The 12,878-nt window shown below is 42.8% G+C and overlaps 1 protein-coding gene across 3 annotated transcripts in view; it reads right to left on the bottom strand.

Annotated features, from left to right (window-relative positions):
- Positions 1-6,614, bottom strand: part of LOC137335219 (transcription elongation factor A protein 1-like) — a 43,572-nt gene extending 36,958 nt beyond the window's left edge. Inside the window, exons 1-2 of one of the 3 annotated variants that reach the window (XM_068000454.1) lie at positions 6,394-6,614; positions 2,771-2,833 (exon numbers count right to left, since the gene is read on the bottom strand). In XM_068000454.1, coding sequence (XP_067856555.1) covers positions 2,771-2,833; positions 6,394-6,462 — 132 coding nt within the window. In that variant the 5' untranslated portion in view covers positions 6,463-6,614. Of the gene's footprint in view, positions 1-2,770; positions 2,834-6,184; positions 6,348-6,393 lie in introns of those variants that run through there. The other 2 variants (XM_068000452.1, XM_068000453.1) reach the window with 2 other exon arrangements.
- Positions 6,615-12,878: the final 6,264 nt, after the last annotated feature.

Here is a 12,878-nt window from a genome sequence, read left to right as displayed (position 1 = left end):
TATGGCTGTCCCAGTCAATGTTGGGAAAGTTAACGTCCCCTACTATTACCACCCTATTTTTCTTGCAGCTGTCTGTAATCTCCTTACATATTTGCTCCTCAATTTCCCGTTGACTATTTGGGGGTCTGTAGTACAATCCTATCAAAGTGATCTCTCCCTTCTTATTTTTCAGTTCTACCCATATGGACTCAGTGGGCGAACCCTCGGATATATCCCCTCTCACTACTGCCGTGATGTTCTCCCTAATCAAGAACGCAACTCCCCCTCCTCTCTTACCTCCTGCTCTATCTTTCCTATAGCATCTGTACCCTGGAACATTGAGCTGCCAGTCCTGCCCCTCCCTTAGCCATGTTTCAGTAATAGCTATAACATCCCAGTCCCATGTACCCATCCATGCCCTGAGTTCATCTGCCTTGCCCATCAGACTTCTTGCATTGAAATAAATGCAGTTTAATCTAGACTTCCCTTGGTCTTTGCCCTGCTTTCTCAGACCATCTGTCCGGTCATGTTCTGTACACTCTCCCTTACTGCCTTTTGTTTCTGTCACCACTTTATTTCCCACTGACTTCCTGCATCGGTTCCCATCCCCCTGCCACATTAGTTTAAACCCTCCCCAACAGCACTGGCAAAACAGAAATAGACAGTTTCCTAGAAGTAAAGGGAATTAGGGGTTACGGGGAGTGGGCAGGAAATTGGACATGAATTTAGATTTGAGGTGAGGATCAGATCAGCCATGATCTTATTGAATGGCGGAGCAGGCTCGAGGGGCCGATTGGCCTACTCCTGCTCCTATTTCTTATGTTCTTATGTTTTACAATGGATGCTGGGGACCAGCAAGCCCATGCCCCTGTTTTTTTTAAACCACCTCACTGGTTTGCCCAGGATGTAGGGTGCATTTGACAGTAATCATGTGGGGCTGCAAGCTCCAACAGAAAGAAGTGCCCTGCACATGAATCATAGGAGGTACTACTCAATCTTGTGGCAAGGAGTGCCCTCACGACTTTCTTTCCATGGCAGGTAAACCAGGCATTCTCCTCTGTTCTACTTCTTCCAACAGCTGTTCAATGGCCTAGTCATCAAAGCAGGATGCTCGTATATGACCAGGCCTTTTTTACTGGCATGTTGTTGTATTGCAACTTTTTCTTATATAAGTGTACTGCTGCTACAAAATCTTGCTCTTTTGCACTGTCACTTTAAAAATTATCTTCTGAAAAAATATCACATCTCAGAAGCAATCCAGGATATTTGTCTGCAAGTTATAGGCTTCCATACTGCTTCCCCACACTCAGATGTCATTGTTCTCTCCCCAGGCTTAAAGATGCTTCAGCTCCTTTAAGCAGCGAGAGGCCCTAATGACTGCATCCAATAGAAGGCCTTAATACCCACCGCATGCAAATTAACCCCAGGAAGAAATCAGAATGCAGCAAAGTGACGTTGGGTACAGTGTATTCCCATGTGCTGCCTATGAGTTATGCTCATTTCCATAGGCTCCAGGAAAATTGGTCCTATTAAAGTCTCATGTATTTGCCAGAAATTAATACTTACATTTTAATATTTATATTTTTAAAAACACAATACAACTATAAATTAATTTCTTCAGGTAGAATACAAGTTTCATTATCTTTCTTTTTAGAAAACTTTCTCATTCCACCTCATTTCAAATGTATTAGTTTGTATATATACCGGGAGTGTTTGGGAAGCAGATCTGCCTTATGTGTTTTACCTGCTCAAGGCAGAGCCATTGGAGGCCATTGATACACTGTGTGGCTTGGGATGGGGGAGCCGATTGTTGCCACAGCTAGGTGGCGAATGGAATGACAGGAATAATCCATGACCGAACCCAGTGGCATCACCCCGCTACTGTCCCAAGCCGAAGATGGGAGTGTGTGTTGCCCCGTTTGCAGGGTCAGCAGTCTGGGACTGTCAGATAGCGCAGGCATACCCTGCCGCACAATACATGGAACCATAGTTAGTGCAACACGTCAGAAGTGCCAGGCTCAGAAATGGCACATCTCTTGGGCAGGTTTCAGTGCACCCTATGGACCCTGGAAGGACAAGCAGACACAGTGGAGACCCCAGAGTGGATGCACGGGCCTTGTGAATGAGCTGCAGGGCTCAGACTAGGGACCTCCCCTAGTGGAGGGAGATGTGTCGCGTTTCACTGTTTTACCATAGAAGGGATTTGGAAATGAGTTACAATTAGCTGCATTTAAGGTGAAGCTAGATAAGCACATGAGGGAGAAAGGAATAGAAGGATATGCTGGTAGGGTTAAATGAAGAGGGGGTGAGAGGAGACTTGTGTTGAGCATAAACGCTGGCATAGACCAGCTGGGCTGAATAGCCTGTTTCTGTGCTGTACAGTATGTAATATATACCACTGCTCTACAAAAGCAATTCACGGAGTGGTGCATTTTGAAATGTTTCAATGACGAGATAAATGCAAGGTTTTTTAAAAAAAAACTTTCGAGTTCACGCAAAAGCCATGTGAAAAGGCAGAGGTTCAATTTCTGGTCCGTGCCTCGTTAACTATTGCTATTCCAGTGACCCCTATTGGAAAGTGTGCATATGTTGATGTCAAGTGAGGCCAAGATTGGACTTGGCTGTGATTCCTGTCACAGCAACACTCACTACCTACACTCATAGGTAAGCCTACCTGGGCTAGATACCAGAGAGCTGCCAGTGATGGATTCATTCCCAGCAAGGCAAATCTAGAAAATGAGGCAAAGAGGCAAAAAGTACTCCAGAATGAGCTAGTATAGTCTATATTTACCTGCAACAAATCCAAAGTCATGGGTATGCTTTTTAGTTCCTTCAATAAATCAATAGCACCATTCTGCAGAATTAACAGAAAAACAGAGCAATAAGTTATTGCAGTATAAGCCAGAAGGTTGAGGAGCCACACACTCTGAGAATTTACATCACCATTTCTCTCAACTGTACCATCAAGACTGATTTGTCAGTCAGACAGGTACTAAAAAAATAAGTGAAAAGAAATAGTATAAATACTGACAACCAAATAAAAAAAGAAAATGCTGGAAACACATGGTAGTTAGTCTGCACCTGCAGGGAGAAAACCTACAGGTCCTCCCTGCTTTTGAGCAGCCTGATCATTCCCTGCCTGCATCCCAGTGGCTCCTGAGCCAGTACCAAACAGACAAGTGGTGAGGAGCAGATCTGAAGGACATTTAAAATCACAACACTGCTGCATCCAGTAATGGCCACTTAAAGATATATGTGCAAAAGTAATAACTACCGAAAGCTGCAGTGCACACATTACTAACTGCAAGAGACATCATATCTATATGCACAATGTTAGCAGTAAAGTCCTCTCAATAAGCAGAAATTAGTTTTTTTTTTAAAAAGTACTTAAAAATTAAAAGATACCGGTGCAGGTGTCTCCTACCCACACCCTCAAGGTGATCACCTTTGTATTATTACCAGCCCACAGTATTTACCCTTGAGCCAAGGATGTAGCATAAAAGGCAATAAAAACAGAAAATGCTGGAAAAGCTCAGCAAGTGAGGCAGCATCTGTGGAGAAAGAAACAGAGTTAAAGGTCAAAGACTTTTCGTCAGAACTGGAAGGTGTAAGAGAGTTTTTAAGCAAGTACAGAGCCAGGAAAATGCGGGGGGTGGAGGGGAGGAAAGAACAAAAGGGAAAGTCTGTGATAGGGTAGAGGGCAAGAGTGATTAAATGACAATAGGGATGATGGTGCAAGGCAAGGAGGGTGGTAATGGGACAAGTAAAGAAATGCGGTCTCCTCTACATTGGGGAGACCAAACGCAGATTGGGTGATCACTTTGCTGAACACCTCCGCTCTGTCCACAAGCGTGACCTTGACCTGCCGATCGCTTGCCATTTTAATTTCCCGTCCCACTCCCACTCTGACCTTGGCCTCTTACACTGTGTGAATGAAGCTCAACGTAAGCTTGAGGAACAGCACCTCATCTTTCATTTAGGCACTTTACATAGAAACATAGAAAAATTTACGGCACAGAAGGAGGCCATTCGGCCCATCGTGCCTGGGCCGGTTGAAAAATAGATACCCAGCCTAATCCCACTTTCCAGCACTTGGTCCATAGTCTTGTAGGTTATGGCACTTCAAGTGTATATCCAAATACTTCTTAAATGCGATGAGGGTTTCTGCCTCCACCACTCTGTCAGGTAGTGAGTTCCAGACCCCTACACCCTCTGGGTGAAAAAGTTTTTCCTCAGCTCCCCTATAATCCTTCTACCAATTACTTTAAATTTATGCCCCCTAGTTATTGACCTCTCTGCTAAGGGAGATAGGTCCTTTCTGTCCACTCTATCTAAGTCCCTCATAATTTTATACACCTCAAATAAATCACCCTTCAGCCTTCTCATTTCCAAGGAAAACAACCCCAGCTTATCCAATCTTTCCTCATAGCTAAAATTCTTCAGTCCTGGCAACATCCTCGTAAATCTCCTCTGTACCCTCTCTGTAATGTGGTGACCAGAACTGTATGCAGTATTCAAGCTGTAGCCCAACTAGTGTTTTATACAGTTCTAGCATAACCTCCCTGCTCTTATATTCTATGCTTCAGCTAATAAAGAAAAGTATTCCATATGCCTTCTTAACCACCTTATCTACCTGTCCTGCTACCTTCAGGGATCTGTGGACATGCATTCCAAGATCCCTCTCTTCCTCTACTCCTCCCATTTATTGTGTATTCCCTTGCCTTATTTGCCCTCCCCAAATGCATTAACTACGGATTGAATTCCATTTGCCACTTTTCTACCCACCTGATCAGTCCAGTGATATCTTCCTACAGTCTACAGCTTTCCTCCTCACTATCAACCACATGGCCAATTTTTGTATCATCTGCAACCTTCCAGACTCAACATTAATTTTAATAACTTCAGATCACAACCACTGCTCCCATTTTTTCATGATGTGGAGATGCCGGTGATGGACTGGGGTTGACAATTGTAAACAATTTTACAACACCAAGTTATAGTCCAGCAATTTTATTTTAAATTCACAAGCTTTCAGAGGCTACCTCCTTCCTGGACTATAACTTGGTGTTGTAAAATTGTTTACAATTCCCATTTTTTCAGACAGCAAATGCTGGTAATGGTTCTACTGTTGTCAGTCACAGCTACTCTAGACTGATCTTTTGTTTCTTAACCTCTCCCATTACCACCTTCTTTGCTTTGCACCATCATCCCTTTTGTCATTTAATCACTCTTGCCTCTACCCTCAGACCTTCACTTTTGTTCTACCCTCCCCCCTCGGCTCTATAATTGCTTAAAAACTTTAACATCTTCCAGTTCTGATGAATGGTCTTCGACCTGAAACGTTAACTCTGTTTCTGTCTCCACAGATGCTGCCTTACTTGCTGAGCTTTTCCAGCATTTTCGGTTTTTATTTCAGATTTTCAGCATCCGCAGTATTTTGCTTTTGATTTAGTATAAAGACAACATTGTTTCAGTGCAAGGTCGGTGACCCTCATCTGATAGATATTTCACAAAAACATTTTACTCTTTTTCATTTAAAGAGTACACCCAGTTTATTGCTCTTCCAATTGGAAAGCTGCCTTTTTTTAAAAAAGGAACTAAAGTTGAAACAAAATTTAATTCCAAAGGCTACACTCCTTTTGTCAACTATATCCTATCTCTACAGCAAACCTTTTAGATAAAAAAAACAAAAAGCTACAAATACTGAAAATCTGTAATAAAAACAAAACGCATGGAAATACACAGGTCAATCAGCTTCTCTAAAGAAAATAACTTTCAATTAATGTAAACTACTGTATCCCTCACTATCAAAATATGTAAGCTCCTCAAAATAACCTGGTGCTATCCAAAAAAAACTTAAGTAAATTAGCCAGGTGTCAACCAATACATTTTTGGGGCCAAAATAAAAATCTAGACAAATCACTCCGGGGCATTTACTCGATAAACATGACCTGCAATGTAGAAATTATGTGCAGTATTTTCTATGCATTCTTCATCTTCAGCATGGAGTTCCAGTGAACAAGACTGACCCCAATGGCATTGAAGGTTTGGGAAATAAATCTGAATAGTTTGTTTTAACAGCTTTAAGCACTTCGAACAATATAAATTTAAGGCAGATGCGCACCAGACTTGGTCCAGAGGGACCGCTGCGATCCAACGTTTATTTACATTACAAACACCGTAGGCATGACGCCAGAAACCTCACCATTTCCCCCATAAAGTTAACGTTCGTGCCTCGTACGTAACCTACGGGTCTTTCCCACTTTTGAGCAGCCTGATCATTCCCTGCACTTGGCTGCCCGCTCCCAACGGCTTCTGAGCCAGTACCCTGCAACCAAGCGGCGAGGAACCATCACCACAACAAACCCCGGTTGTCAGTCCTCCATCGTCGGCCCAGCCCGGCCTCTAACCCACCGTGTTTTTCTTAGACACCATCTTATCCATCTTCTTCGCGATGCGCACGATTTCCTCCAACTTTCCCATTTTTTTTTGCCTCGCGAAGTTGAAAGGGAAAAGAAACAATGGCCGCTGTCATCAGTACCAAGGAGCCAAGCCCCCCGCTCCGCGCCGCTCAGCTTCGTCTCTTGTATATGGCGCTTACTCCAGCCGGTCCCAGCCATTCACAGACCCCGACAACCGCCGCAAACGATGCTGGGAGTTGGAGTTCCTGCGCTCCGACCCGGATGCTGGTTGCCATCGTCACGCCCTTCACCGGCCAACTGCAACTCCCGGCATGCACCGCGACACCGACCTAGCAGCTTCTGGGCGAGATGGTGGTCCGCGTTTTAACCAACCGTTTATCGTCGCGCCCAGCCATAGACTTGGAATAATTTTATTAGGTCTGTGTTCCACTCCTCTCCCGGAAACCGTGTTTTTTTTTTGTGTGGTGGGGGGTGGAAAGAAAGTTTAGGTTGCATTCCATCAGCGATGGCTCGGCGGTGGGTGGTTCTTGCTGAAGGGCAGACGTGAAATGTCTCGCGTGCTTTGAAGTTTTGGTTAGAAAAATGTAACCGGTTTCCTTTTCGCTGGTGGGATAGGAGCGAGCTTTCGTGGCACCAAGGTCATCATTTGCCAAGTGGAGGAGAGGCTAAGATCATGACTTGAATTGGGAGGTTTTCTTTGCTGATGTAAATTCATTGAAAACCTTAAAACGGATGCCGTCACATCATAAGGCATAGAAGTGGGAATGATTGACTTATGTTTTGAAATACAGATCTTTTGTGGCAGGTTTATATTTTTGATTTATCTGAACAGCCCACTCAAAAAAAAAATTGTTAAGTGGCAGCTTTACCTTGTGATGGGGTGATTTGTCCTTCTTACTGCAACAGCTGTCCAGCACTTTAATTTAGCCAGTTTAGATTTGCATTAATTTCTCCCTGCTTTTCTAGAAATATGCACATTTATGCTGAAGGTAAAACTGAATCCGATACTAAAATAAAGGGAATGTCTTAGAAAATAGAACAATAGTTTCTTTAAAATTCTCTAAATTGAAAAAGTCGAAAGGAAAAGATAAAATATACCTATGAGGGCAGTGCAACAGATGTTTAACCTTGCTGTTCCAATAGAGGGGGCACCTGAGGCCCAAAACAGGCTGAAGAAAAGTGGTTTAGAAATTTGTTTCCATACCCCTCGGAGTGGAGGGGCACCTTGGTAAAGGGGACCTTTATTTGCTACAGCGATGGGGCCATTTTAACAGGCCCTCAAAGTTGTTTCTCAATGTAACAGGTCAGGCTGAAGAAGTGTGCACCCTGACTCCCTGTGCTAAATTTACGGGACTAGGTACAAGTGGCTAGCGGAAGCCCAGCAAATCAGGGTTCCATCCCACGTTGTGCCACCCACTATTGGAGTGTTGCAGTTTTTACTGTATATACTCATACTTTGCTCACAGGTCTTAAATACATCAATACTTTTTAATGAAAAGAAAAAACATTTTGATCTATTACATTGCCCGATTGCACTGGTTCATTGAAAATTTTATGTTTGTAATCATGCAAATGAATTTTATCGCTAAACATGAACTGTAAACTAACCAGCGTAATTTTAAGCACATTTTCCCATTTGTGCCCAAAGTGGAAACTCAACCCCCTAGATTTTAAGATTGTTTGCTCTTGAAGGTGTAGTTCACCACTGAAATTGAAATGTTTTTTTTATTGTGTTTTATTTAAGTATGATTGTTAAGATTGTTTTATTTTTGAAGTTGAAGAGAGAGGAAGTATTAAGGGGATTAGCATCTTTGAAAGTAGATAAATCACCAGGGCCAGATGAAACATATCCAGGCTGTTAAAAGAAGCAAGGGAGGAAATAGCAGAGGCTCTGAGCATCGTTTTCCAATCCTCACTTGATACAGGTGTGGTGCTGAAGGATTGGAGGACTGCTAAAGCTGTACCGTTGTTTAAGAAGGGAGCCAGGGATAGACCGAGTAATTACAGGCCAGTCAGTCTAACCTCGGTGGTGGGCAAATTATTGGAATCAATTCTGAGGGACAGGATAAACCGTCACTTAGAAAGGCACGGATTAATCAAGGACAGTCAGCGTGGATTCGTTCAGGGAAGGTCATGTCTGACTAACTTGATTGAATTTTTTGAGGCGGTAACAAGGAGGGTAGATGAGGGTAGTGCATTTGATGTAGTCTACGTGGATTTTAGCAGGGCTTTTGACAAGGTCCCACATGGCAGACTGGTCAAAAAAGTACAAGCCCATGGGATCTAAGGGAAAGTGGCAAGTTGGATTCAAAATTGGCTCAGTGACAGGAAGCAAAGAGTAATGGTCGACGGGTGTTTTTGTGACTGGAAGGATGTTTCCAGTAGGGTTCTACAGGGCTCAGTACAAGGTCCTTTGCTTTTTGTGGTATATATTAATGATTTGGACTTAAATGTAGGGGGCATGATTAAGAAGTTTGCAGATGATACACAAATTGGCCATGTGGTTGATAGTGAGGAGGAAAACTGTAGACTGCAGGAAGATATCAATGGACTGGTCAGGTGGGCAGAAAAGTGGCAAATGGAATTCAATCCAGAGAAATGTGATGTAATGCATTTGGGGAGGGCAAACAAGGAAAGGGAATACACAATAAATGGGAGGATACTGAGAGGTGTAAAGGACGTGAGGGACCTTGGAGTGCATGTCCACAGATCCCTGAAGGTAGCAGGACAGGTAGATAAGGTGGTTAAGAAGGCATATGTAATACTTTCCTTTGTTAGCCAAGGCATAAAATATAAGAGCAGGGAGGACCTATTTCCCTTAGCAGAGCGGTCAATAACCAGGGGGCATAGATTTAAAGTGATTGGTAGAAGGATTATAGGGGAGCTGAGGAAAAAAAATTTCACCCAGAGGGTGGTGGTGGTCTGAAACTCACTGCCTGAAAGGGTGATATTGGCAGAAAAACTAAGAAAAAAGTACCTGGATGTGCACATGAAGTGCCGCAACCTACATGGCTACAGACCAAGTGCTGGAAAGTGGGATCAGGCTGGGTGGCTCATTTTCGGCCTGCGTGGTCATGATGGGTCAAATGGCCTCCTTCTGTGCCGTAAATTTTCTCTGATTCTATGGATGGTCAGTATTCTTCGACTTACTGTGTGCAATACCATTGGAGACTGAGTAAAACGTTGGGCCGGAATTTGCTGGAGCAGGGCATCTCACGGCGTGCCCGGTTAGTTAGACTTTTTCCTGCACCCTTCAGCTCAAATTTTTTTTGCCCTTTAAGTTGCTGGAAGTAGGAAGAATAAAGAGGCCACATACTGCTTGGATTTAAAAAAAAAATTTTTTGATGAGGGCAATGTGGTTGATGATGTGAATGTGGACTTTCAGAAGGTGTCTGATGAAGTGCCACTTAATAGGCTTATCAGCAAAATTGAAGCCCATGGAATAAAAGGGGCAGTGGCAGCATGGATACGAAATTGGCTAAGTAACAGGAAACAGTGTAGCGGTGAACGGTGGGTTTTTTGGACTGGAGGAAGGTATACAGTGGTGTTCCCTGGGGGTCAGCACTAGGCCCACTGCTTTTTTTTGATATATATTAATGACTGGACTTGGGTGTACAGGGCACAATTTCAAAATTTGCAGATGACACAAAACTTGGAAGTGTACCGAACAGTGAGGAGAATAGTAAAAGACTTCAAGAGGACATAGATGGGCTGGTGGAATGGGCAGACAAATGGCAGATGAAATTTAATGTAGAGAAGTGCGAAGTGATATATTTTGGCAGGAAGAATGAGGAGAGGCGATATAAACTAAATGGTACAATTCTAAAGGGCGTGCAGGAACAGAGAGACCTGGGGATTTATGTGCACAAATCTTTGAAGGTGGCAGGACAGGTTGAGGAAGGAGTTAAAAAAGCGTATGAGATCCTGGGCTTCATAAATAGAGGCATATAGAGTATAAAAGCAAGGAAATTATGTTGAACCTTTATAAAACACTGGTTCGGCCACAACTGGAGTATTGTGTCCACTTCTGGACACCGCACTTTAGGAAGGATGTCAAGGCCTTAGAGAGGGTGCAGAAGAGATTTACTAGAATGTTCCAGGGATGAGGGACTTCAGTTACGTGGATAGACTAGAGAAGCTGGGGTTGTTCTCCTTAGAGCAGAGAAGGCTAATAGGAGATTTGATAGAGGTGTTCAAAATCATGAAGGGTTTAGATAAAGTAAATAAAGAGAAACTGTTCCTGTTGGCGGAAGGGTCGAGAACCAGAGGACACAGATTAAAGGTGATTGGCAAAAGAACCAAAGGTGACATGATGAAAAACTCTTTTATACAGCGAGTAGTTATGATCTGGAATATGCTGCCTGATAGGGTGGTGGAAGCAGATTCAATCAGAGCTTTCAAAAAGGAATTGGATAAATACTTGAAAGGAAAAAATTTGCAGGGCTACGGGGAAAGCGCGCAGGAATGGAACTAACTGGATTGCTCTTATAAAGACTGTATGGGCTTGATGGGCCAAATGGCCGCCTCCTGTGCTGTAACCATTCAATGACTCTATAACAAGAGTCTAAATGGGGTAGAGGAGCAAAGGGGTCTCGGGGTATAGATACACAAATCACTAAAAGTAGCGACGCAGGTTAAGGCCGTAAAAAAGGCAAACCAAGCACTGGGGCTCATTTCTAGAGCAATAGAATTCAAAAGCACAGAAGTTATGTTAAACTTGTATAGAATATTGGTTAGTTCACACTTTCTGTGCACAGTTCTGGTCCCCTATATTATAGAAAAGATAGAGGTATTGGAGAAGGTGCAAAAAAGATTCACAAGTATATCCTCTGTCTGGTATCATCCTTATCAGGAAAGTTTGAACAGGCTGGGGCTCTTTTCTTTAGAAAAGAGAAGGCTGAGGGGTGACCTGATAGAGGTCTTCAAGATAATGATGGGGTTTGATAGCGTACACAGAGAAAATGTTTCCACTTGTGGGGGGAGTCCAAAACTAGAGATCATAAATATAAGATAGTCGCTAATTAATCTAATAGGGAATTCAGGAGAAACTTCTTTACCCAAAGAGTGGTAAGAAAGCGGAATTATTCCACAGGAATAGTTGAGGCAAATAGTATAGATGCACTGAAAGGGAAGCTAGATAAGCACACGAGAGAGAAGGGAATAAAAAGGTATGCTGATAGGGTTAGCTGAAGAAGGGTGGGAGGAGGCTCGTGTGGAGCATAAACAGTGGCATAGACCAGTTGGGCCTAACGTTTCTGTGCTATAGACTTGATGTAACTCAATAACGGTGCAGCAAGGACAAGGGGGTCATCTTGGACCTTGGTAAACAATGGTGTATCTCCTTAACCAATGAGATTAAAGGATTGAGAAGTAATTTAGATCGTATCTACCGCACAAATACAGCAACTTCACGCCGTTCAATGCATTTCAATGGTGAGGCAGACAGCAAGATGCCGTTTTTGCAAAGCTAACGACAGAGCGGCGCAACTGAGACAGCAACTTTTGGATATTTGCATTTAACCGTGCACCTGCCCCTTGCCTGAAGTTGCTGTAGCATTTGTGCATAAATAACGAGGAGCACCATTAGCCTCACCATTATTTTGACAGCAAATTCTGGCCCAATATTATTCAGCACTATCTGAGGTGCAGGTTAACTAACAAGCAGCTGTTTACAAACAGCTGGTGGCCTGATGAGGGATGGGGGGGGATGTTAAAAATCCTTTTACAGAGTGCTGTATAAGCTCTCCCTGCAGTGGAAGAAAATTAAATACAGCTATAATAGATATATTTTCTGAGATAAAATATAGCAGCTAATATGTGTCATACAGTGTGATACCTTTAGCAATGAAAACACCCATCACAGCACCACCTACAGACACTAAGTACTGCAGATACTTAGGAATTTTAAATGAAAGGCTCGCCCCGTGTACCAAGTTTAATGGGCTGGAATTTGCTGAAAAAAAGCAGCATGCCGTTATTAATGTGGAAATCAACCAGCAACTTGTGGCGAGGAAGAAATATTCCATAAATTGCGCAAAGTTGCTAGCAAATTTGCACTGCTCTGCCATTAGCTTCGCAAAAACAGCATCTTGCACTTAACCTCCATGTGAGTTTCATGAAGTTGCTGCATCTGCACATTAATTGCCCATTTAAACTCACCACAGAAAATTAAGTCTTGTCCATTTCAGTTCTAAGTGCCATTTTAACAACATGATAGGTGTTATTTGCTGCCAGTCAACCTCTCTAGCGCTGAAAATTAACTATTGCATTCCCTCAGGTTTTAATTGTTAGAGATTTTAAAAATGTAAACTTTTAAATTAAAAACTTTTTTTACTTTTTCTTTTTGTCTCATTTCTTTCTCTAATCCAATCTTTCTTTCCATCGCTTTATTTCTCTTTCTGTACCTGATTTGACCCACTCTAGTTTACACTTCCTTGCATTGTTAATTTCACAATCCTTCAATCTCATTGGTTAAGG

Source organism: Heptranchias perlo, chromosome 19 (genome assembly GCF_035084215.1).
Source record: "Heptranchias perlo isolate sHepPer1 chromosome 19, sHepPer1.hap1, whole genome shotgun sequence".
Classification (NCBI taxonomy): Eukaryota; Metazoa; Chordata; class Chondrichthyes; order Hexanchiformes; family Hexanchidae; genus Heptranchias; species Heptranchias perlo.
Note: the sequence above shows the minus strand (reverse complement) of the source record. Positions and strands in the feature narration are given on the sequence as shown.